Source organism: Apis cerana, linkage group LG3 (genome assembly GCF_029169275.1).
Source record: "Apis cerana isolate GH-2021 linkage group LG3, AcerK_1.0, whole genome shotgun sequence".
NCBI lineage: Eukaryota > Metazoa > Arthropoda > Insecta > Hymenoptera > Apidae > Apis > Apis cerana.
Window position 1 is genome coordinate 1,707,343 of NC_083854.1, and position 26,145 is coordinate 1,733,487.

Sequence of the window (26,145 nt, forward strand, 5' to 3'; positions counted from 1 at the left end):
CGGATAAATATGTAAAATTGTTATGTAATAATTTCTATTACGTTTATAAATATATTAGTTTATAAACGTAGAGTTATCATAAGTCAAAGTATTATTTTGATCTTGTTCTCCCCTATACACATTCATATTTCTAAAACACAAAAATATTTAATTCGTGATGATAATCGTAATCAAATTGCATTTAAAAAAAGTATATGTAATTAATTAATAAATTATGAAATGAAATAACGAAATTAATAAAAGTAATCAATTTTTATTGGAAATTTTTAAATTTATAAGTTTTTCCAAAATTAATTACAACATTATGAATCACTATTATTCTATTTTAAAATATTCTAAATAGATATATTTATTTTCTATTGAAAACTGAATATTTATTTTTAAATGAATTTTATTGCAATGAATATTGTTAAAAGTTATTTTTATATTTTGTTTTCGTTTCCATAAATGTGCAATTTACATCGATTAAGCATTTGAAAAATAATTAAAACGATTTATCATAGATATTGTTTGATTATTTATTTAGCTATAAAAAAGAAAATTAAAAGATATCTTTCAAATTATTTGAAAAAAGTTAGTTATTTTAAAATTATTTAAAAGTTTGTAAAATTAATCATTTATTCTGTATTCGTTGGATATCAGCCATGATGATATAATGTGATTTTTCTATCTATATTATTTCTGCATATTCGTATCAAAACAGAGTTGGTTAGGCATAGTCGTCAACGACAAAAATAAGTAGCAAATAATGAATCAAATAGATTCAGTTATATATCACACACACACATACATATGTCTCGTTTAACTGGAAAGACTATAATATCTGAAAAAAATATGAATAATACGAAAAAATTTTGTTTCAGAAAAATTTTTATGGTATCGAGAAAGATATGCTTTTATCTATTTGATCTTGATGCTGACATTGAAACTACAGGTGACATTACAATTTTTAAATGGATACCTCCATTTTTTATTACATTCTCGTAGCTGACATTCAGATGTTTTCGAAACACTATAAATACACGTCTCTTGCATCACCCGTTATCGAGATATGAATTTTAAAATTTGATGTCGGCATAATTTTTTTTTTTTTTACGATTCTTTAAAGCAAACGGTATTTAATACACTTGTCCATGCTATCGACAATTGAATTAAAAGCAAAAATAACAAATGCATATAAAACAATAACGTCGGATAAAAAAAAAAAAAGAAAATGAAAAAATGAAAAATAATTGTCGGGCGCCCGTGTATATTTTTCCAAATATTTGAGTGTTTTCAATTAAACAGGATATACTGTATATCATTTGTTTGATGGTGTGAAATGTTGATGAAAAATCGATCCGTATTCATATCTTCTAATAATAAGTTTTGACACATGACAGTGAAACGTGTGAATATTTTTTTCAAAAAAATATTGATACAGGATATGAATATTTAAAAAATTGTGACGTGGTATAAAATGAATAGAAAATTTTAATTTCGGAAATTTATATTTTATGACAGACGTAAATCTCAATTTATTACTATTATCTGATTAGTGTATATTGAATAATTATCTAGAAAAGATCTTTCTCATCGATTTTGATAATTTTTGAATATGTTGATAAGATTTTAAACAATCTTTTTTTATCCTATCTTGCCACTATATAATCGTCCATTTTAATTTTCTATATTTACAAGAAAAGATTGCTAGAATATATATATAGAATTTCTCTTCCTTCAGATCTCCGAAATGCGAAAACAAAATATAAAATAATTCTTGGTTGAGCCAAAATATTGAAGTTACAATGATAGAAATAATAAAATCTTTATAGTATTTATTATTTATCTATATTTATTGGTATATTTAAGAAATGAAAAAAAAAAGATTTTTTTGCAAATACATATGAAATACATATGAAAAAATCGTTCAAAATATTCCATTCTACAACCAATCCAAAAATCATTATTCTACGATCTATCATAATCAATGAGAAATCCTTTTTATGGATAAAAATATTGTTCAATCCAATCTCAAATTCAATACACATTAAAACATTAGCACAAATTTCCTTTTATATTTCTTTCAATACCATTAAAACACAATAAGCTTATTTAATTATTTATTCTGATATCATAATATCGTTATTACATTTATTATTGATCGAAAAATTTAATAACAATATATTATGCGTAGAATTCGTATTTTTTAAGAATTCTTGAAATTTTATATTTTATTTAAGATTTTATATTTTGACTTTTTATACGATGAGCACACTTCCACACTCCATCGAGTTTCCTTTCGATCGATTATTGGAGCCGTTCAAAGGCAAATCCAAACTCTTTTTCTTTACGCTGATACGCAATAGTGATATGGTACGCGCAAAAGAAACAAATGAATATCCACCTTTAAGAGTGCAGAGAACAGTCTACGAAGGCAACGTTCTTATCCTTATCGTTGACATATTGCGTAAAAGCTGCTCTGGTGCTCTTATTTATAGACCGATTGTACTCCACTCGCATTCTATCTCGCTCCCTTGAAATTCTGCGTCGAAACATTTTTTTTCTGTTGTGTCATGATTGATGAAATACATCGTATACATACATAAAGATATTAATATACATAAGATATTCGTTGGATATCGTTTGGAGGACCGATTTTAGAAGCCAAAACAAACATAAAAGTTGATATAGAGAATAAATAAGTTATAAGCAATTTGACTTAATAAATAAATAAGTTATATAGCAATTGAAGAAGTTAGACGAAGCGAGACGGAAATAGAGTGAGACATTACATCGTTGTTGCACTCTATTTCCACTTTGCTTCATTTAACGCGAATTTAAGTTGTTTATAACTCAATAAATAAGCCTCAACCTACATTCTCGTATACAAACTTTTGTGTTTGTTTTGGCTTCTATAATCGACCCTCTGAAGGTGTTTCTATCTCTGTATATACATACAGGGTGTTAATATATTCTCGAGACACCTTTAGAGGATCAATTTTAGAGGCCAAAATAAATACAAAAATATTGGTATATAAAAATATGTTGATCGAGGCTTGTTTATTATTATATATAATATTATTTATTATATTGCAATTGAAGTTCAATTTCATTGTCGTTTTTATCTTCGCCTCGCTTCATAAATCACAACTTAATAAATAAGTGTTAAACTGATTATTTTTATACAAATGTGTTCTGTTTTGCTTTCCAAAATCGATTATTTAAATGTGCTATGAATGTTAACACCCTGTATATTCATTCGTCTCTTTTCGTTTCCGAACGAATTTCGAACAAATGCTCGTTATTATTAACGCGTTCTCGCTTTATCGAGACAATACGCTGACGACTTATCCTTTATGTAGTATGCGAACGTTTTGAATTTGTGATTATCGATGATTACTCCTATCGAAAAGATAGGATATTACGTTACGTCCAATTTCTTATTTGAACAAGTGTCACGAGAAATTAGACATAGAGTGTCTCACGATGGATGTTACATGCAAAAATGAAAAAATAACGGATAAAATTAATTTCTGATGTTAAAATTTCTTTTCCGAAAATATGAAAAACATGAAAAAATTAAAAATTAAAAATGTAGAAAGAATAAGAGATTAATTAGTTTTAAAGAAAATTAAATTTAAATTTTAAAGAAAATTCATCGAGAAGATAATCTGATTATTTTTTGGATATCAAGATGATATATTAAAATGGAATAAAAGAATCAAAATTAATTTTATTTTCTAATATTAAAAAAACAATTTGTCTTCAATTTCTCAGATTTGATACACGAAATATTATTTCTATAAAATTAAATGAAGTTTTAATTTTTTAGTTTTTTTCTAAATTTATTTATAAATATATTTTTCATATTGTAATTCTTATTTTTATATTATTAATTATAATATTTCTTTCTTAGACTTATATTATGAATTAATATTGATATTTCAAAATGAATATATAAAATAATGATCACATTATAAATGACTATATTCTTACAAAATATAATTATAATTTTTCTTAATCTATTCCAAACTTAATTTAAATTTTTATCTTTTAAAATTATTCGTATATTAAAAAAAAAACATTATTTTTTGAATACAAAAAAAATTACGATAAATTTTATTATTGAACAAAAATTTGAACTTAAATTGATGAAAATAGAAAATTGCAACGAATGATTCATAACGAATGATTTTTAAAAAATTAATTATTTTTGTTAAATATTAGAAATTATTTTTTATCTAGAAGAAATTATATATAATCGAAAAGAATTTTTGTCCATGTTTCATTCTGTCTTAATGTATATATTCATTTTTTTTGATTTAAACAATTCAATTTCATTCTATACTTTTTACTTATTTCCATATGTAGAATAACTTCTTATAAATAATTCACTATTATCTATTTGGAAATTCGCCAAATTGACTTACATTTGAAAAAAAAATTTCAATTACGATTCAATTAAAAATAACGTTTTAAACAACAAAAATTTTAAACATTTTAAAAATTTTTTACGTTAATTTTTGCTGATAAAATTGAACTCTGCATCATTTATTTTTAGATATCTTGTAACTTTCGCATAGATTATATGTTTTTATACTTGTTATGAAAACTGATTTTAATCTATTTGCATATTTTCATATATATACATGTATATGTATATATGAACATATGTGTATATATACATATATACATATATATCCACGTGTATCGATCGTTGTGGTTGATTTTTCGTAGCATTAGAAAAATAGAATGATTAGTTAAAGAAGTGTCGCGTGCCAGTGTCAATTAATGTTGTGATAGGTCTTCTCGAAATACCATGTTACACGCAGCGGTATGTAATTTTAGCGAGAGTCACTGGACGCCGTGCTCGATTTATCCTCAAAGATCGTTGCCAACTTTTACGAATATGCGCCAGGATAATCAAGTTATTCGATCGTATAAACGTGAGACGTAACATATCCGATTTTGCCAAATAGGACTGGGATTTTTCACGAAACTGATCAGTTTTGTGGTAAACTAGGATAAACGGCCCATTTAACGAATTAGTTTTGAAAGTTTTTAAATAATTTGAAAGTATTATTTAAAATTTTTTTATATTTTTTTATATTTATATTAAGATTTATAATTAATTATTAGTTGTTCATTTTACGTTTTTTTTCTTAACAAATTGGTAAAAAATTAAAGAAATATTAATTAAAATATAAAGTAAATTTCTTTTCTTATTTATTAAATGCTCATAATGTAGAAACTTAATTTATAATAAATTCTTGATACTTGTAATAATATTTTATACCTTGATGCAATGAAATTTTTTTTTGAAATTTTTACTTTATTGTATTAATCCTCGATTTTTATTTTATTAACCATTGTCTTTTTTGATAATGAAGAGTTTTAAGAATGAACTTTTTATAAAGAAAATAAGTAAATTATATTGTTTATTTATATATTGTTTATTTATAATACTTTTAGCAAATATTTTCAAAATTATTGTAATACTTTATATAGATGAATAAAATTTAAAGTTTAATTTAAAAATATTTTAAAAATAAGATAATTCAATTCTTTTTTAATTATTAAAAATTAATTAATTATATAGATAGTATCTAGTGAATTGTAATAAACAAGCTGTTTATTCTAGTAGTTTTTTATTTAAATTGAATTTTATTGAATTTATGGGAAAGCAGTGATTTCAATAACAGCAAATATAAATCAATTTTTATAATGTATTCATATATTTAAATTCATATAAATAATTGAAAACAATAATATCTTTTCCATTTATAAAAATAAAAATATTATATTACTATAATAATAATTTATAAAATTAATTTATTATAAATAATAGCATACAATTAAACTAATTTAAAATTGTTTATCTAAACAGAATTAAAAACATAATTTCTTCAATCCAATAATTAATCCATTAATTATGCTGATACTAATTCGTGCGCGTACCTGAGACTCGATAATATCATTAGCTAGCAATGTAATCCGAGCGCCATCCTCATGTAGAAATGAAAAATTAGTCGGTGCTTTATGAATTTCACTGGGTAGTAGCGCTAAAAACAACCGTCACGCGACATTGCGTTTCACGTATTCACCCTAGATTCGTATGGTACCATCTAAAACGACAAGAATACGCGAGAATTGAGTTTAAAGAAGAAATATCATAATTTAGTGAAATAGATCTGGATATATCGTGTATATATTGAAAACATTTTTACCTTTATAAATCGAGTTACCATTTCGATTTTCACGATAGTATCTACTCACATTTTCAGGTATGTAACCAAATTTACAGAAGATTCCATCGAACGACTGACCGTAAAACGTTACAGCCATTATTTCCACGTATTTGTCTGATCTCATTTAACTTGGTATACTAATACCATTCGCATTTCCTCGCACTCATTTAACCTAATTCGTTTAATCAACACACGTACGTCGATTTGTTTTTTCAAATCATTCGCTTCCGTTGATCGATTCACAATACATAATTTCCATTGCGTAAAGCGATCGATGAACGAACTCGATCGAATCATGTCTGATATACTAAGTATATTAGAAATAGATGTGATTCGAGTAGAGGTTTGCGATGAATCGTGCGGGCAAGCTGTGTAGAAAACTACCTGTTCTCGTGTTCGGTTCTTTAAATTGTCGCGGTCACGAAGAGAACAGTAGAGAGGGAAGCAGTGGAATAGAGTGGAGGGGATAGGGCTAATGGAGGCGGGCGGAAACAGACGAGATGTTCTGGTGCGTGGTTGGAGTGTAGTTGTGGTCGAGTTGCGTTGCTCGGGTCGTTTCTGTTCTGTCGTTTCTGCCGAGACTGTCTGCTAGAGGGAGAGACGGAACCACAAAGGAACAGAGAGGGCTAGAGTCGCGACAGCGACGAGTGGGAGGCAGTTCACCGAGCCGTCCCGTTACATTATCTGCTGTTAGTCAGTCAGTCGTGCCAGTGATCCGGACGCGGTAAAAACGAGAGAGACGACGACGTGGCCGTTCCGGAAAAGATCGTTTCGAGACAGCCGGTCACCGTGAAAATCACCCGCAGAGTGTTTCATATAATCTCGTTATCGTATTCGTCGTCTTCCTCGATCGTAATTTCTTTTCTAAACTGTACCGAATTAATAAATATATTCGAAAATAATAAGTAAAATATACTTATCGCCAAACGTTGTTACCAAACGCTGTGAAACGTTTACTGCGTGTGTGCGAAAAGTGCGCGCGAATATTGGCTCGATTAGCCGGCAGCCGATCCAAAGAACGAGCTGAGTCCCCGATCGATTCGATTTCTTATTGGATTCGTAGGATCGGTATTATTTTTATTTGAACCAAAGAGGAAAATAACAAAAGAATTTTTAGTGGTAAAAAGTTCGAAGAAGAAATTGTCGATCGTCATCGATGTATCAACTCGACGATTCATCGATCACTCGTATCGAATAGCAGCGATGAAGTGAACGGATAACGCGGCGGGACGTTCCGCGGTTCCCGACAGTCGTGGCAGTGAAAGTACGTCACCCGGAGCTGTCTCCGCTTATTCGAGATTCTTTCTATCAGAGCGGGTTTCCTCGACATCAAAGAGATCGGGTGACGATCATGCTTCTCGCTTAACATTTCGCATACGTACGCCGTATACGAACAGTGACCGTGATAAAAGTGTCCTCTTCTTCCTTCCGTGTTCCGTTTCGTCTTCTTTTTTTTTTTCTTGCTACTGATTCATTGACGATTCATCGACATCTCGGTACCGCGACCGGAAAGCGAATCAACCAGGATCGATACCGATCGAGATATATCATCACCAGTTGGCAACGATGACCGTGGTAATATTCAATGTTCGAATGTATTCACGTTTTCGATAAATTTGTCGCGCAATTTCACATACGTATACATATATTTATGATAAGATGAAAGTATACTCATACACTCGATTAAATGCACATTTTCAATTTATTACAGATTATGGAGGAAACAAACACGTTTGTTACGTGGCCGTCCCGTCTGAAGATTGGAGCAAAGTCGAAGAAAGGTAAGACCGCGCCTGCGCAAATACATTCTTTAAATCACATTCACATTGCTTGTTCGTTATTTATTTGGCGGATTGAAATATTAAGAGATTCGAAAAGCTATAACTAAGTTGGAAGTCGTGTTGAACGTGTGTTAGTAAAATGCCGATAGAAAGTATGGATTTAGCAAGAGCCAAACATCCGAAAACAACACGCAATGAAAGACACGACGCGACGTGACGTAGGCTTTGGGTTCGACAACACTCTCGACCTTCGAGGGACTGATCCACATCGATTGTTTCTTGGTTCGTCTCTACTTCTCTCTCTCTCTCTCTCTCTCTCTCTCTCTCTCTCTCTCTCTCTCTCTCTCTCTCTCTATTCGGTTTGATCTCGTCTAATGTTTATCGCTTACCGACCGAACTTCGATGCATATACCACACGGCACGCGATTACGTCAGTGGTAGGTTGCGTTGCCTTGGTTTACCAGCTGACGCTGCCTGGTGTATTTTCTTACGTCTATTTGCGGTTCGATCTTCTATCGTGCCACACGCGTGTCGTACTTTCAGAGTTAAATACAAATCTTCAATTTTATTCCTCTTAGGGACACGAACTTTCTCTCTTTCTTTTACTCTCTGGAATCACAAGAATATATTGACCTCGTTATCGGTTCGACATCGTTCGTGGAAACTCGCGTGATCTCGATTCTTCACGACTTCGAGGAAATAGCATCGTGATTATCGTCTTGTTCCCGAACGTAGCCTCGATAATTAGAGCGCACCCATTAATCGAAAGTGATTACGAAACGATTCCGTGGTGCTTGCTCTCGCGCAGTAACGTGAAGTGAAACGCGTATCGGTCGTATCTACGAAACAAGATCGAACGGAAATGTTTTGAACGTTCCGTCGAATATTCCATGGTCCGGTAGCCTTTCTTTACGTTCAGCATGGAAATTTTTCGGTGATTCATTCCTTCCTTTGGATTCGAACAGCTGTTTACCGCCTCTTCTCCATGGAACCTGCTATGCCCACGAAGGAATCTATTGTATATGACAAATCGCGTAATCGGGTATAAATAGGCCTCGTCTCTCTTACCTCCTACTGATTTTCTTTACCTCCTACGATTGCCGGTCCTGGAGAAGACTTCATCGTATTTTGATGATTCTTCAGTTTAAAGATTTTAAATATTCCTAATTTTAAATATTTGAATCTTTTTTTTTTTTCTTTTAAGAAGCTTTATCTTATCAAAAAAATGAGTCGATGAAAAATTTGAAGAAATATGTATGGACAAACATATTTTTTGGAATGATTGTAGACTTGTAACTTTGGTTTTGATTGTAATTTGGGTTTAATATTCTCAGATCTTTTTTAAGTTTTGAAAAAATATGAAAAAATTTTTTTAAATATTTATCGAAAATTCTAATTTAATAGTAATAAATAATAATTAAGAAATGTTTAAAACTTTTTTCAATAAGAATAAAAATTGATTTTGGAGAAATTTAACAATGGAATTTTCCCCCAATCTTTAGCGATCCGCGTTGCCTACAGAGGTATTTGATGACCTTGCAAAAAAATAAAAGTCTACAAAGATTTCAATATGTTATTATACTTTTTCATGAATTGAACATTATTTTTTTTTTATCATTTTATTATAACATAATAATAATCTTAAGTTTTATTAATTAATTAATATTTAATTTGAATTGGATTAGAATCTCTAATTATGATAATATAAATTATTTATTAAATTTTTTCAAGATTATTACAACTTAAACATCGTCGATTTTTATTATTTTTTTTTTTATTATATATACACCATAACAGAATATGTAAAAAAAATATTTTATCAGAAAATTATTTTCTATCTATAACATTTATACTTATTTAATTTATTTTTTAAAAATTAATAAATAATTTCTTTTTTAAAGCTTAAAATAAAAATTGGAGTCAAAAATTAAAATCGTGAAAAATCATTAAATTGAATCATCGACTTAGTTTTTTTTTTCAACTTAATTAATTTCATTGTCAATGTCAATTTTGATTTATCACGACTACTGTGCTAACGTTATTTACTAATAAATTAAGTGATTTATGTAATAAAATTTTTCAATTTTTATTCATCCAAATAAATTCAATCGAATAGCACGAGATACTCGACGATATATAATTATTTTCAAAAATATTCACACAGATGTAATTTTAATCTTTCTGTTTTATATTTAGAATAAACATATACAAAAAAATTTTGTAGTAGATTAAATTAAAGAATAATATATATCTGTGAGAAAATAAAAAATTGTTAACTTACTATCGAATATTTGAACATTCAAAAAAAAGTAAAAAATTAATTCATATGTTATGAAAATATTCAAAATCATAACAAATTCAAAATAAAAAAACTATGATTGAATTTGATATAAATCATATAATTATGATTTATTTTTTTTTTTATTTATGAAGAAAGCTATTCTTTATCTTTCTATTAAACGATTTTATCATTTTTTTAATTTCACTTTTTTTTTATTATTGCTTTTTCCCACTTTTATATTTCAATATATAACTCACGTCTTCATATAAAAAATTAGTTATTCTTATAATTTCGTGACATAAATTTAACGTGCCCGAATATTTTTACAAATTGAAAATGCATTTTTCTTCAATCCGTCTTATAAATTGCACTAGTGTCCGAATATTTTTGGAAACAACTACAAAATTATTCCACTTTCGCGCATGCGCGCGCACCAGGCTTCAAAAGGTCGAGTGCGAGGTCAACTGTATCCGTATTCACGTATGTATCGTATGCGTATCTCCTATCACCGAATGTGAAATTATGCAAAGATTTCTTCACCATGAATTTTTTCCTTTGATAAATCTACCGACGTGGTCGGTGGTGATACACTGTAATCGAATAACCACATCATGTTTTCGTTTACCGATCGACAAACAAACGACCAACTGCTCAACCTTGGCAAATCGTATTACGATTAAACGAAACGTTCTTTTTTCCATTACGATAAAACGCTACGTTGCGATTAATCATCAATATCGTCGGAAAGCAATCGCTCTAAGTAGTTTCCTAATCGCGAAAAGCTGGTAAAAGATTCTCTTCGATACAAATCTAAATTCTGTTTCAACGAGTCTCCTCTCCAAGTAGGAAAAAATTCCAAAACCGGAAGACATAAAGATACGAATACACGTTACGAAAACATTGGTGCGCGATGAACGCGTGATGTTTATCGTCGATTGGTCGTCGAGATATCTTTATTAACCGAGAAACGCTCCCTGCCGTTCTTTCTGCAAGCGTAACGTGTCGTAGGTAACGATTTTAAACCACGATCCTTTTCCTTTCCGTTTCGAAACGAACGTTCTCCTTGAACGAACCGGGAATATCGCGGTTCGTCGCGGATCGACATTTAACGCAGAGACAAAAAACGGTGTGGAACGTACGTTTTATCGGTGTGTACGGTTACGTAACACGCGCGAGGAATTACATCGGTTTAAAATGGTCCGTGGCAGCGGCGGTTGCCTGGCGTGTCCCGATAATCGATCGTTTGTTTCTCTCGGAACCAGGCAACTGGCCGATCGCGATCGAACGTGTTATCTTTGCCGTTTATGAGAGAGAGCGCGTGCAACAGAGATCCGCGAAGGTCGTTCGCGCGGTCATTCGCGATCTATTTCTGGGTCACTGTTTCGATTCGGGTTTTCTCCTCTTAGCAACCGGCTCGATTCTTATATCCTCTTTGTATCCTCGCTATTTTTATGTCAGATTCGCCGGGTATCGATCTTCTTGGTAATCTTCGTTTTCGAAATGCAGTCCCCTTCTCTTCCAGCCAGCCGGAATGGAACGATTCTGGAGAAATACGCGCGAGTAAACAAAAAAAATGAAATGTGCGATAATCAACGACGACGACGAGGCCCAGTTTCTTTCTTCCACTGAAAGACGAAACACAATTGCGAAATACAAGTACTCGTATAGTTTACACGCCACGCTTGATAAAGTTTCCATTCCGTCTCCGCGTTTTTTCCTTGCATCGCTCTTTACTCGTTCATTTCTCTCAGCTCGCTTTTTTAAAAAAGAGAATAATCTCGAACGGAGTCTGATGGCAACACGATTTCGATTCTTGGATCGATTCGATCCAAGGTGTCGTGTCTGCGTCATTGTCCTCGGATTCGTTCCATACGCAGGGAAAAAAAATAGCATATTCGAATAGACGGCGTACAACGAATATTAATTAAAAGACGGTCGATGTAATCGGCAGTTCGGTGTCTCTGTTATGGCATTCTGTCGGCGTTCAGCCGGTTCTAGTGACTCGGTGTCGATGTACCAGATGCTCACCGATCGCGTTCTATCAGAACCTGTATTACTCGAAAGGATAGCATATTGTCGCGTTGTTGAGTAATTCGTATCTTTTCACAGATCCGCATATAAAGGTCGCGGGTCGACCCGATGACGTGCGAGCTGCAAAGGAAAAAATAATGGAAATTTTAGATACAAGGGTAAGCAGTAACCTTTTGTCTTCGTTTTTCTTTATTTTAATCGTATTTATGTATATAAATGGGTTCAGATGTGAACTCTGTTAAAAGTGATTCTAAAGTATTAAAATATTTTCTTCTGAAAAAGTTGGTACTGAGAAAAATTAAGAAACGAATTGATCGTTTGTGAATTTATTTATAGGAGATAAAAATTCGACAATAAATTTTTTTAAATATGATTGAAGAAGAAAGGTCAAGTAAAGAAAATATAAAGAAATTTGCAAATGATTAATTTCTTAATTTTTGTCAGAAAATATATGTAAAAATGTTCGTAATTTTTCAAACATATATAATTTTATTTTGCACTAGAAAAATAAGACGATGATAACTCTTCATTTAGTTTATTAAAATTGTTTATAATTTATAAACAAACTTCTTCAATGAACATTTTTACATATCGATTTTTGCATTTGTTTTAATTTTTAAATTATACCTTAAATTTTCTACTTAATTGGTTTAAACTGTCCTATCTTTAAAAACTGGATATATAAAAGCGGATCGCGATTGTGAAATTGGTGTTATGGGTGATTTGTTGTTTTTTGCCAAATACATTACATCATTCACGAGTAACAAGATTAATAGTGACCTTGTCAATCGAATTTCGACTTTTAGCGGTAAACATAGAATCGATCGGATCCGCATGCCGAACAAACATTTCTCTACTCTTATCAGAGATAATTCATCGAATGATAAAAGGTAGAATACGCTTTGAAACCGATGTAATCGATATTGCGATATTTATTTTTTTCGAAACGCAGCAGGTGTTTCTCTTATTTTTCCTTTAAGGGGAAGACGTACTTAATTTAACATTGAAGTATCCTTCAAATATGTATAATTTTTTTTTAAATTAATATTATAACAGACTCTTGTAGAGTTTACCAGTAATTTTAATAAATAAAGTTGGACATATGTAGAGGGAGATGTCTACTCTATGTAATTTTTCTTTTTTTCCAAATATAAAATAGTTTAATAGTAATTAAAATAAAACGTGTTTTCTTAATTTTTTAAACTATCAAAATTAAGACATTTTATGCTAAATAATATCGAGGATTTATAAAAAGATCAATAAATAGTTATAGATAACGATAAAAAAGAAAAAGTAGTCAAATATTTATTCAAGTAATTTATGCTTTCTTTATGTAATAGAATAATCCGTATAAGATAAATTTTCTTTTTTAATTTTTTTTTCAACAATCAATTTTACATCGAATTATAAATAATCAATATATATGTTATCGTTTAAAATATTGTATGCTATAAAATATTTCATCAAAATTAAAAGAAATAAATATTCTTTGATATTATATTTATAGATAATAAAGATAATAAATAATAGATAATAAAGATTAAATTGTATATACATATGCAAATATTGTTCGTAATAATTGCCTAATTTAATGATTTTTCTTAATCTTACATAAATGTATCTCTTAAAAACTATACTCTTTAAGAAATTTTATAATTGTAATTTTGTAAAATTTTATTAAGACAACAAATCATTTTTGGAAATTAGAAAAAAATGTTATATTTTTATTTTTACGAAATAAGAATAAATTATACATGTAATTAAATTAAACATTCATCGTGATTAATGTCTATGCAATTTACTGTTTACAAATATACAGTCAATATAATTTGCAGATTATTTAAAATATTATTGAACTTATAAAACTAATATGGCTGATGAAATAAAAAATAATTGCGCTGTTAGCATTTTAATTCAAATAGTTATCCAATTTAAAAAGAAATTCTATTAAATTCTGTGATTATGACATGCGAAGGCCGATTTTCAAATTAACAAAATTATATTTATTATTTAAAAACAATAGTTTAAAAATTGATTTATTACGCGAATATTTTCTATTAAATAGAAACAAAAAAAAAATCTAAAAAATCAAAAAAGTAACTTAATTTCAAAGTAACTCATATTCAAGATAATTTTTTATACTAAATTTGAAAATACGAAAAATGATAAAAAATTATGATATCATTAGTTATAAAAAAAATATGTTCGAAGAGAAATGCGTTCAAACTCATATTATTATCAGTTCCGTTTAATATCGATTTTTTGAATCAAACAAGGATACGTCCCCCCTCCATTGTCCCCTCTCTAAACACGGAGTCAATCGTATCCGAGGTTATTGCACTATAGTTTCCACGGAACCACGACGGGAAGTCGTGCCACTGAGTTTAATTTTTTCCTTTATCTCGAATCGCGAAACTTTCGCCGGCTTCTACCTCGACAAGAACTTCTATCTTTGGCACTTGCGAGTCCTTCTCATTCTATTACGATCGTACGTGCGTCTGGCGGCGTTTTCCTTTTTTTTTTCTTTTTAATCGTCGGTCGCGTGAACGGTACGTACATACTCGTGTATGGATATACCACAAGTGGGGAGAAGGGTGATCGCGGAGAGAAAGGGATGCAACCACGGACGCATAGAATAAGGCATTCTATTTATACAAACGGACCCGAGGGCCGCGAATTCCACGCCGGGAAAGCGAGTCGTCGTGCGAACCAGTCTCGCTCGCGTTAACCGACCGGCCGAATCGGCCGCCTTGTATTTCCTTCCCGCGTACCGTTATCTCCAACGTAACGCAGTCCTTGTTCACCGACCGTGCAAATTGCTCCTCTCTCCTCGCAACTCGTATCCCCACCTATTCTCTGTCCCCACCATGCGCGCTACCTCGTCCTGCACCACATCTCGCCACATCTCGCCACATTTCGCCACATTTCACCGCGTGATACATCGCACCGTATCGACTTTGCCCGATTTCGAATGACAATTTCGATCAACGAAATGAAAAGTAAAAAAAAAAAAAAAAAATGAAAGTTCCGATGAATCTGCGTGAAAACCGGTCATTTGGAATAAGACTTCTAAAGAATATGTGCGGGATTAACGATAATATTGTTAAAAATATTGACAATAATAGAGAAAAAAATAGTAATATAGAATCCTAGTTTGTTTTTCGAAAACATTAGTGCATTTATTAACTTAATTTTCGTAAATTATTTTTTTATATTGAAGAATTTTATATATAATTTCACGTTAAAGAATGAATCGTATTAAAAATACGATAGATAATAACATGGAATCTAATTTATTTTCGGCAATCTTTTGGAAATTACTGTATTTATTGAATTTAGCTTTGATTTAATCTTTATGAATTTTTCTTGTATATAATTTTTTTATATATAAGAATTTTGGAAAACAACGAAAGATTTGGCTTTAATTAGCATATTTTATTTTTATTTTGAAAAGTGTATTTTTTTATTTTATATTTGTTATTTTATATAGTGTATTTTTTTTATTTTAGATTTTCTATATTTTACTACGGATAATATGAAATATTGATTGAATAAAATTTGATTCCTGTTTGAACGTATTAAATAAAATAAACATACTTAATATATTTAATATTATTATTATTTTTTATTATTCATATATTTAATAAATAACGTTACATAATTATTGTTTAAGAAATATTAAAAATATGATATTCATTTTTATCATAATGATCCTTTCGTTATATTTATTAGATAATATTACATATAAGATAATTATTTAAAAAAATATCAGAAATGTAATATTTATTTTTATCTTAATGACCTTCTGAATATTTATAAGAACATGATATACATGTATATAATATCTTTGACATGCCTTTTTCTTGGAAATAACGAAATCATTAAAAAAGTAAGGTATCTAAATGAAGTGATAAATAATTCCTTATTATCTTCATATGTACGTATATAGGATTCCATTATAATATCAAGACAAGTTATATATTTCTTTTATTATACTTAAGAAAGCAATAGAAAAATTTCATAAGAGTTTTGTTATAATAATGTAAACATATACTTTTTACATAAATTGAAACACACGTGAAAAATTGTTTACAAATAAATAAATAAAAATAATTCATATAAAAAATATTAAAATTTTCAATTTAAGGAAAATAAACATCTAAAAAACGTCTTGAAGAACGATAGAAGAAAATTAAAATTCATACTTTTAATTTTCCTGTCGATTAACTCTTTACATTAGAAATAGATTGTTGTTATGACATTAATTTTACTCGAATTTATCAGCACAAGTTCTATATTATTACTTTCTTTTCTATCCATTATCGATACAAATTCACAATAACAGTTTAAATATACATCAATCTTTTCGAGACAAATAAAATCATCAATCAATACAAATAGTCGATTTACTTTATCTTTACTACTCTACCATTACTATATTACTATATTACTATTTCTTACATCCGAGTTTCTTTAATTAATTAATCGCTCAATTTCAATCATAATTCTTTTATATTTTATTTTTTTTTATAATTTTATTTCTATATTCGCGATTCGTGCTAAGGACATTCGTTTTAGCCGCAACAAATGTGCTCTTTCCATCGAAGTAACACGTAACGATTCCATAAGTAGCGCCCGTTTCTTCCTATATCCTATATCTTCAAATCGCCGCGATTTTTAGCAATCCAGCATTCCCGCAGCATTCTCTCTATCGTCATAAATGTCGCATGGTATCCGAGAATGCGCAGGGAGCGTTCACCTTTCCGCTACTCGCAACCTGAACGAATTCGATCGACGATGACGATGACGACGACGCAACGTACCGAGAATTACTTTGAGCGAGGCTTTTACATAACGTTCGATAGCCGATTGAACGGTCGTGTGCATATTCCAAGTGTCGAGTGCAAAAGTCAACATGCTGCACGGAAAGTCTAACGGTTCCCTAACGTCGTCGTCGAGAATGGTGCGTATTTTTCCATTACTCGCTTTAAACAGAACGCGGTGCCGCTCTTTATCGAAATTTATCTTTTCGCATTTATAATTCGCGTTTCGACTCGACCTCGACGGGCTTCGTACGTGCCTAGTGCTCGAGTTCGAGCGCTCCTTATACTTCCGGTTACTCGAACACACAGTCCACATTATGATCTCTCGTTTTTTTAATTGCAGCAAAGTAATAGGGTAACCATGAAGCTGGACGTTAGCTACACGGACCATTCGCACATCATTGGGAAAGGTGGGCTAACGATTAAACGGGTGATGGAGGAGACTGGATGCCATATCCATTTTCCGGATAGTAATCGGAGCAATCATCAGGAGAAAAGCAATCAGGTGTCCATCGCGGGAGAAATGGAGGGTGTCGAACGTGCCCGTGCTCGTGTCAGGGTAAATCGAAAGATTTCATTTTTGATGTTTGTGTAGATAGGTATCTATTATTATTCATTGCACTGTTACGTTAAATAATAATAATCAAGTATATATAAAATTATTCAATTATTCAACTATTATATAGAATGTATATTAAGCTATGCGGTAATTTGCAAAATATCAGAAATTTTATATATTAATTTATTAATTATAGAATTTAATAATATCATATTGTAGTAAATTAAATAAAAATAGTTTCTTCGTGGCTTTCTAACAAATTATTATATTTCTTTATCTGAAAAAATTGGGCTAAAGATTGTTCTATATCACTAGATTCTACATCACGGAATATGGATAAACTATTCAAAATTTTTTCGGTTGTCAATATTATGTCGCGATCGAAAATTCTATTTATAATATAATTAAATTTACCTATAAATATTATGCAAAATAAAACATGAAAAATATTATATATATATTTATAAAAGTTCTTAATCTACTATAATTTATATATTATTTATATATTATTAATTCAAAAAACAACCGGATATATGATTTAGAAAATTAATTCATTTTACCAATAATGCAAATTTTTTAATCTTTAGTATTATACGTGATTAGTATTATACGTGAGTATAAGAAAAGTTATGATTATTTGAATTAAACACGTATTTCAATATTACGTGTTAAATTATAATATACATGTAGATTCAAAATTTCGTTTTCATATCTAGATCCTCGGTAATAGCTAAACTAATAATTTTAATAAACTGTAAAGTAAATAATTGCTTGTATTAAGTAATCAAGAAAGTTTTGTCGTACTTTTTATGATAGAAAAATAAACATATTATAGAATAAAGATCTATTTATAAAATTTACGTAATACTGTTTTATAAATGTTTGTCGAGACTTAGATTAAATCTATAAATTACACGTTTCTGAGCATATCAGAATTATAACGAATTCACAAAGTATATCCAAAAAAATTATCACAAATTTTTTGAATAAAAATTTTTGTAAGATTCTATTTTTTGGATTATTATATATATATATATATAGGACAATGATACTTAATATGATACTTTTTCAAATATAAACATTCATAATATCATCAATTATAAAGTATGAAATAAATTATTCATTATATAAAATTCAATATATAAAATTTATCACTTTTTTATTGAATTAGTTAAATATGTAGAAATATATACTGAAATTGTATTATGTAACCAACAATTAGCGAAGAAATTATTTTAGTAAGTGTAAAATTTATTGGATAATTTTAGATATTAAATTCAAAAAAAATAAATCTGAAAATTCTATTAATGCATATATATATATTAGAAATATCTGATTAATAATGTATATAAATAGTTTAAAGATTCAAAAATTTTTCATTGAAAATAATATTTTCCTTCTCTCAGCATAAATTTCTATAATGTAATTATATTTGTAATTTCAATATGACATTTAGTACATTTATATAGAATTACATTTAGATAGAATACAAATTTTATTTAAAAAATAAATTTTGTTTCTCTATGTAAATATAAATGTTTTAACAAAAAATAATTTAAAAATATATTTATTTCTATATTCATTAAAAAACAAAATGATATTAAAAAAATATACTAAATAAAAAAATTATTTAAAAATATTTATATAATAATAAAAAGATATATATATATATGTATATTTATTTATTTGTAGCAATATAAAGATACATGGAAAAAATGATTTTTTTATAAATATGCTGGTTTATTGTATATATGATTTGATTTCATCAATATTTTTTGAGTAAGACATATTATATACATTTTTTTCGAATTTTACTTTTTGGATATATTAAATTTTTAATAATTCTATGAAATATAAATAATTTCTTTTTATTTAGAAAGAAATTATTTTTCTTATTATATTTCAAAATTATTTTTGAATTCAGAATCATTTAACTTTTGTTAATTTGTATTAGTTACCTTATCTTAATTTTTTATCTTTATTTTATTAAAAATCATTTTTAAAATTAAAAATAGAAAGTGTCGAAGAAGAGTTTTTTTGTTTTTCAAATTAACTTTTAAACAGATTTAATAATAATCATTTTAATATTATTTTGGATAAAAATCTATTTTCTTGAATTTTTTCTTCGTCATAAAAAACAATAGAATTTTTTTAATTATCTAATATCAAAATTTCAATATATATTTGATATAAATAATTCTATTTGTTTTATTAGATGTATTGTTAAATGTAATTTTCATTTTGATATTAAAATGACAATTAGGTCTTGTTATTTAATAGTTAATTAATATTTATATTAAAAAATAATATTAATATGCCTAATATGTCTAATTTTTTTTTCTTTATCAGTTTTAATTTTATTTCAAAAACGAAAACGAAACATCAAATATGAGACACAATAATTATCGGGTATGAAAAATATGTTTTCTGTTATTGCAATTGTAAAAACTTGAAAAAAAAGAAGCGATTATTGCATATGATTTTATATTTTTTTTTATATTCGTTTTATTTTTATCTTAAAATAATAAAAAAAAATAATATTAATTTTATATTTTTATAAATAAAACATTCGATAAACTTAAAATCAACTATAAAATTTATTTCTTTTTTATTCACTAAAAAAATTGTATTTATCATTAAAACTAAAAAATTAGGAATTTTATCTTTTTTTTAACATTTCTATTTCTAATATTATTTATATGAATAAAAATTAAAAATTTGTTCAGAGAATTTTCTAACTCAACTTTATTTTTAAATTTTTAAATTAAATCTTTTTTTCAATTAAGCAAAATTTTGATCTTTCATTATCGTTACACGTGTAACTAACTATTGTCTCGGTTGTTGTCTTTTCAGAATCTTACACCTTTGATTTTTTCGTTCGAATTGCCAATAATGAGCTCGTCGCAAGCCTTACCGGATTCCACGACACCCTATCTGGTCAAAATTCAAGAGAAATATAATGTTCAAGTAATGTTCCGCACGAGACCGAAATTACACGCCACCTTGGTTGTGGTGAAGGGTTGCGAATGGGAGGTATCTCAAGTGAAAGAAGCGACTGTGCTTCTTATCCACTACATGTGCCAAAACTTAGCTGTAAGTAACGTTCGGCGACACACATTTTTCTCATTCCCATCTTCGAATCTGACGAAAATACATTTAGTCAAATCTCGAATCTTTTGTCTCTCTCTCTCTCTCTCCTACCTACCATAGAGTCAAATACAAGTACAAATATCGATGGAGATTTCACCTCAACATCACAGCATCGTGTTGGGGAAACAGAGCAGTAATTTGAAGATGATAATGCAACGTACGGGCACACAGATAATGTTCCCAGACGCTGGTGATCCAAATATCCCCAGCTTAAAGAAAAGCAACGTTACGATCACAGGTGGCATTCACAACGTTTACTTGGCCCGGCAACAGTTAGTGGTAGGTCATGTTTGTTCGCGTGATTCGATTTTCTTATCTCGAATCAGCGAACCTCTTATCTGTTTGCCTTTGTTTTTTTTTCTTCGTATCATCCCTCTCCTTTTTCTTCTCTCTCTCTCTCTCTCTCTCTCTCTCTCTCTCTCTCTCTCTCTCTCGTATGTGTATGCATACATACACAGTATAGCTATCAGTTGTCCTGTGCGTTAATGACATCGGGCAGATAATTTTCATTCCTGTTTATAGATTCAGTTTTAACGTGGCGTAAAATCGTATGTTGTAAAAAACAAAGGAAATTTTTATTCAGGGATCTCTGCCTCTGGTCCTCATGTTCGATCTTCCCGAGGACTCGATGTCCTCGGTCGATACCGACAATATATCTCAACTGATGCAATCCTTGGATGTGTTCATAAACGTGAGGCACAAACCGAAACAGAACACACTCTCTGTGATTATAAAAGGGATCGAACGTAACGCCAGTAACATCTACGAAGCGAGGAAACAGCTTTTGGGCCTGGACGAGCCCCGAGTTTATGCAGAGATACCGACTACTTATTACATCCCAAACGTTGGAAATATTTTTCAAGGAAACGGTTCCAGCAATGGTTCCAGTGAGTATTAAATGTGTTTCCCAACAATCGTTCGAGTCGTTAAAAAAAAAAAAAAAAAAAGAGGAAGAAAAAGAAAAAGAGAAAAAAAGAAAAATTACTAAACTATGAATTCTCAATATGGGTCGTAGAGTTATCGATACAGTTATCAATAATTATATGTAGATAATATTTACAAAATGTTAATATGTTTGTGGAACGTCTTTGGAAGGTCAATTCTAGAGGTTAAAATAAATAGAAAAGTTAGTATACAAAAATGTTAATTGAGATTTTTTTTTTATTTTAAATTATAAATAATTTAAATTCGCGTAAAACGAAACGAGAATAACAACGGTATAACGGAGATATTGCTAATTGTTTGTAACTTAATAAATAAATCTTAATTGATATTATTGTATATCAATTATTTGTTTTAACTTCTGATAAATTCTTAATTTAAGAATGAGTCTCAAAAGTATTCTATGAACATATTGTATATATTATCAATGATATCATTAAAATATTGATAATGAAAGAAAATAATTAAAGTTTTAATTTTTTCTTTTTCAAAGTTATCATAAAATATTATTAATGATTATCAACAAATAGTTAATATTTCATTGAATTGTTCATATACTTAAAATATCCTTGAAACAACAATAACAGAAATGCTTATTTATTTTTATTACAATTTATTACACAAATAACATTTTTATTTGTAAACGATATCTTAATGATATTTTATATATATATATATATATAAAATTATTTATAAAAATTATGAATAAATTATTAATAATTGCTAATCACAACTATAATAGATTGTAATTTAAAATAATATAGAATATACAATATAGAAAATAAAATATAAAATATTCACATTTCATATTAAAATTGAAAAACTTTAACAATATATTTGAAATGTTCTGAGCATAAAATGTTATATATATTATAGATTGAATTTGTCCTTCGTTTTCAAGATAAATGATTTAATCTATAAAAAAATCAGATTCACTTAAGTTTCAATAATAATTATATAACATTGATTTACACCGATATATTTCCGATTTCAATTTGGAATACCTTGAGTATTAAATATTTTATTACAGTTTGGAATAAATTATAACATTTTATATTATATTTATTTTTATTTTATACATATATATACTTTTTTCTGTTGAAAATACATTTTCACACAAAATGCACAATTATGAGATGAAAGTGAGGTTATTGACGGTTATAGAACGTGTATCGTGTATCGTACATTTCAAAGATATTGAAAAAACACTCGACTAAATCAATTATATAATTCAATTATACAATTGTATTGCTTAATTCGCAGGTCCTCCCAGCAGTCTGGTCACCAGCCTCTCGGACAATTTGTCGAACATACTAACGATAAATACGCAGACTTCTCCTTATTGCATGTCACCTATTTCTCACTCGCCAAGTCCTCTGGGCTTGTCGCCTCATTGGGGTTTACCACCAATACCGTCCATGTTTTCACCATTGCCACTCCATCACACTTACACGTATCAGCAGCACCTTAATCATTTGCTGACAACGCAGCACGTGATGCATAACAACGCAATACCTCCTCATACTCATGCACAACAGAATCACGGTTTTTCCGGTATCGCACAACTTCACTCGAACGTGCCTCCTGGCTTTCACAGTATTCATGGATTGAACGGTAATTCGTTGACAGACAGCAAGGAAGGTAGTGGTAAGTTTTATAGTCTCGTCTTAATTTTTTTTCACGCGAATTAACGAATCGCGATATCGTGAATATTTTTTGATTAGATAACAAAATTTAACAAGCCTTTCTTTCTTAATTTTTATTAAAAATTAGAGAGATATATATATATGTATATACGTATGTATGTACGTATTTATACGAATTTAGATAATATCTAGAATAAATGGATCATTCATCATTCAACATCATTAACAATAATGAATTATGATAATTTGTATTTATTGTATTAATGTTTTTTTCCCACGCAAATTAAAAATGAAAAATTAAAAAATGAAAGAAATGTTAATCAAAATGAAATCTTTTTAAGTAGAAATATAAATAGAAACTTAATATTTTATATATAATATATAAAATATTCATATTTTTTATAACGAAAATCAATAAATCACACTGTTTCGTGAAATAATATTTTCAATGTATATAAAAATTTCATTTTCTAAAAATTTTATCTTAAAAATAACAATAATAGTAACAATATAATAATAATTTAATAATTTAATTTTTTCATATTTCTTCTCTAATTATTAAAACATTATATATGATTTCTTAATTTGTGAAAAATAGTATTTGTTCATTATATTAAATAAGAAAAAAACAAAGATAACAGTATAATTGTACATCGACTTGTAAATTCCAATATGATAATATGGATTTTCGAATATCATTTTTAATACCATTATAAAATCGATTTCGTACGTATAAACAAATTTCACTATAATTATACCAAATAATGATATCTTATCAATATAATTTTACTGATTTCACATTAATTTCATTGATAAAGTATTTGACGATTTCGATATTATATTGATTTTCGATATTATATTTACAATTGAAGAAATTTGAAGATCATTCGGATACCGGAAAATTAGAAAAATGGCACACGTGTCACATTTTTTTCATTTTTACTTTACCTCTCTTTAATTCATCTCTTTTAATCGCAGCATACTCGTCGTTGAGCAGCATGTCCAGTTCTCTATCTAGTCCAGCTATCAGTCCTCGTAACATATCTCCAGTTAATCCAACGGAGAATAGTCCTAACATAGGTGAGCGATTCGAATCTGCATCTCGTGGAAATTATCATTCCAGATCCTAATACTTCCGTTCGACAGATTTATCCAGCATGTTATCCGATCTCACGGTACCCGATCGTCGTGCACCGGGCTGCGAGAAGAAATCGCTGGAAATGGCTGTGCAACAAAATCTTGTTCCTTTCGATTACGAGCAGAAAAAGCTCTTGGCTACGAAAGCGATACAAACGAAGCCGGCTACTAACGATTATCGCGTTCCTACTTCCGCTTGGTCTGGCTACGGTCTCAGTCAAACCATTCCTCCTATAAGTGCGACTGATTTGAACAAGGTAACGATTTTCATTTCTTTTTTCTTTTTTGTTTTCCTTTCTTTCGAACATTTTTTGAAATTCAACATTACGAGAAGAAGAAGAAAAAGTTAAGAACACTATGTTTCGAAATGAACGTAGGAATTGACCACCTCTCATCCATCCGATTTGTGGAAGGAACCAACAGCGTCGGTATTTAGCAGAGACATTGACTTTGGAATCAATTCCGGCAAAGACCGTGTCGGTCAGATCGGCATAAATTCAAACTACTTAGAGCATACGCCTAGCGCGCACCTCAAGAATATCACGTCTAATCGGTATGACGACTTGACCAGCATGCTGACTTCCGTTGGATTGGAAAAATATATTCGTACGTATATGATATAAATTTGGATTTCCGGCTTTTGCTTCTTGTTCGTTCGCATGCACTCGCTACGACAACATAACTAAAAATTTGCAGTTTTATCATTTGTTATATTTTTATTTTATGATTTTCCACGTATAAGCTTTCAATTTGACCTTATAAACCTCATAATCTCATCACTTTTTGGGGTCGACTTAACAGTCGGAGAGGACGTTAATTAGATAACGAAAAATTAGATAAGTTGGATCTATCGATATGGGTTACTTTTGGTTTAACCATTATATTCAGTGGCTCTTACTCAATGTAATATTTCTATCAGAGATGGATTAAGTTTTTAAATTTGAATCTAAAATTTTATAAAATCTCTAAAATTATGCTTATTTCTTCTTCCCTTTTTATTCTTTCTTCTGGAAAGATTTCGTCAAGAATTGAAATCTTAATAATTTTTATTGATTCCTAAAATTGTTCGACATTATAAAAATCATAGTAATTAAAGTAAATCTAAAATTTAAATACAAGCTCAGTTATTATTTATTCATTATTTCCTGGATTTTAACAGTTTCGAGTCATAAAAATAGCAAAAACTCTCGAGATTTTCTAAAAATCTCAAACTTTTACGTATTTTCATAACGATTTCAAACTTTTTTAAACTCTGTTGATGTAAAAACTGATGCTCCTTTCCCTCTCACTATTGCAACAAACGAACGATAAGCATACACACACATGTGTATCACGTACGTATAATCTAGCTTATTCGCTTGCTCGTTGTACATGCCGCTTGTTTTCTGTTTGCCAGGCCTGTTCACATCTCACGAAGTGGACATGGCTACCTTTCCCTCGCTGACGGAAAAAGATCTGTGCGAAATTGGGATAACCGCTTGGGGTGCGAGGCGTAAAATAATGCTGTTAATCGCTGGTACGTAAACGGGCTAAACCGCATTGCGACTATAATCATTCTCAAGCGA

The 26,145-nt window shown here is 29.2% G+C and overlaps 1 protein-coding gene and 1 long non-coding RNA gene across 10 annotated transcripts in view; one reads left to right on the forward strand and one right to left on the reverse strand.

Moving 5' to 3' along the window:
* Positions 1–26,145, forward strand: part of LOC107992514 (protein bicaudal C homolog 1-B) — a 52,376-nt gene that overhangs the window by 22,244 nt on the left and 3,987 nt on the right. For 2 of the 9 annotated variants that reach the window (XM_062073330.1, XM_017048441.3), the window contains exons 4-14: positions 7,942–8,011; positions 12,402–12,481; positions 17,490–17,705; positions 20,559–20,798; positions 20,916–21,134; positions 21,439–21,742; positions 23,061–23,444; positions 24,422–24,523; positions 24,590–24,837; positions 24,958–25,186; positions 25,977–26,096. In XM_062073330.1, the coding sequence (XP_061929314.1) occupies positions 7,942–8,011; positions 12,402–12,481; positions 17,490–17,705; positions 20,559–20,798; positions 20,916–21,134; positions 21,439–21,742; positions 23,061–23,444; positions 24,422–24,523; positions 24,590–24,837; positions 24,958–25,186; positions 25,977–26,096 (2,212 nt within the window). Of the gene's footprint in view, positions 1–7,658; positions 7,806–7,941; positions 8,012–10,428; positions 10,773–12,401; positions 12,482–17,489; positions 17,706–20,558; positions 20,799–20,915; positions 21,135–21,438; positions 21,743–23,060; positions 23,445–24,421; positions 24,524–24,589; positions 24,838–24,957; positions 25,187–25,976; positions 26,097–26,145 lie in introns of those variants that run through there. The other 7 variants (XM_017048446.3, XM_017048445.3, XM_062073334.1 and 4 more) reach the window with 7 other exon arrangements.
* Positions 5,695–6,401, reverse strand: LOC114576816 (uncharacterized). Its single transcript, XR_003696263.2, has 2 exons — positions 6,259–6,401; positions 5,695–6,107 (listed from the first exon to the last, which is right to left on the reverse strand). It is a non-coding gene; the product is annotated as an uncharacterized LOC114576816 (long non-coding RNA).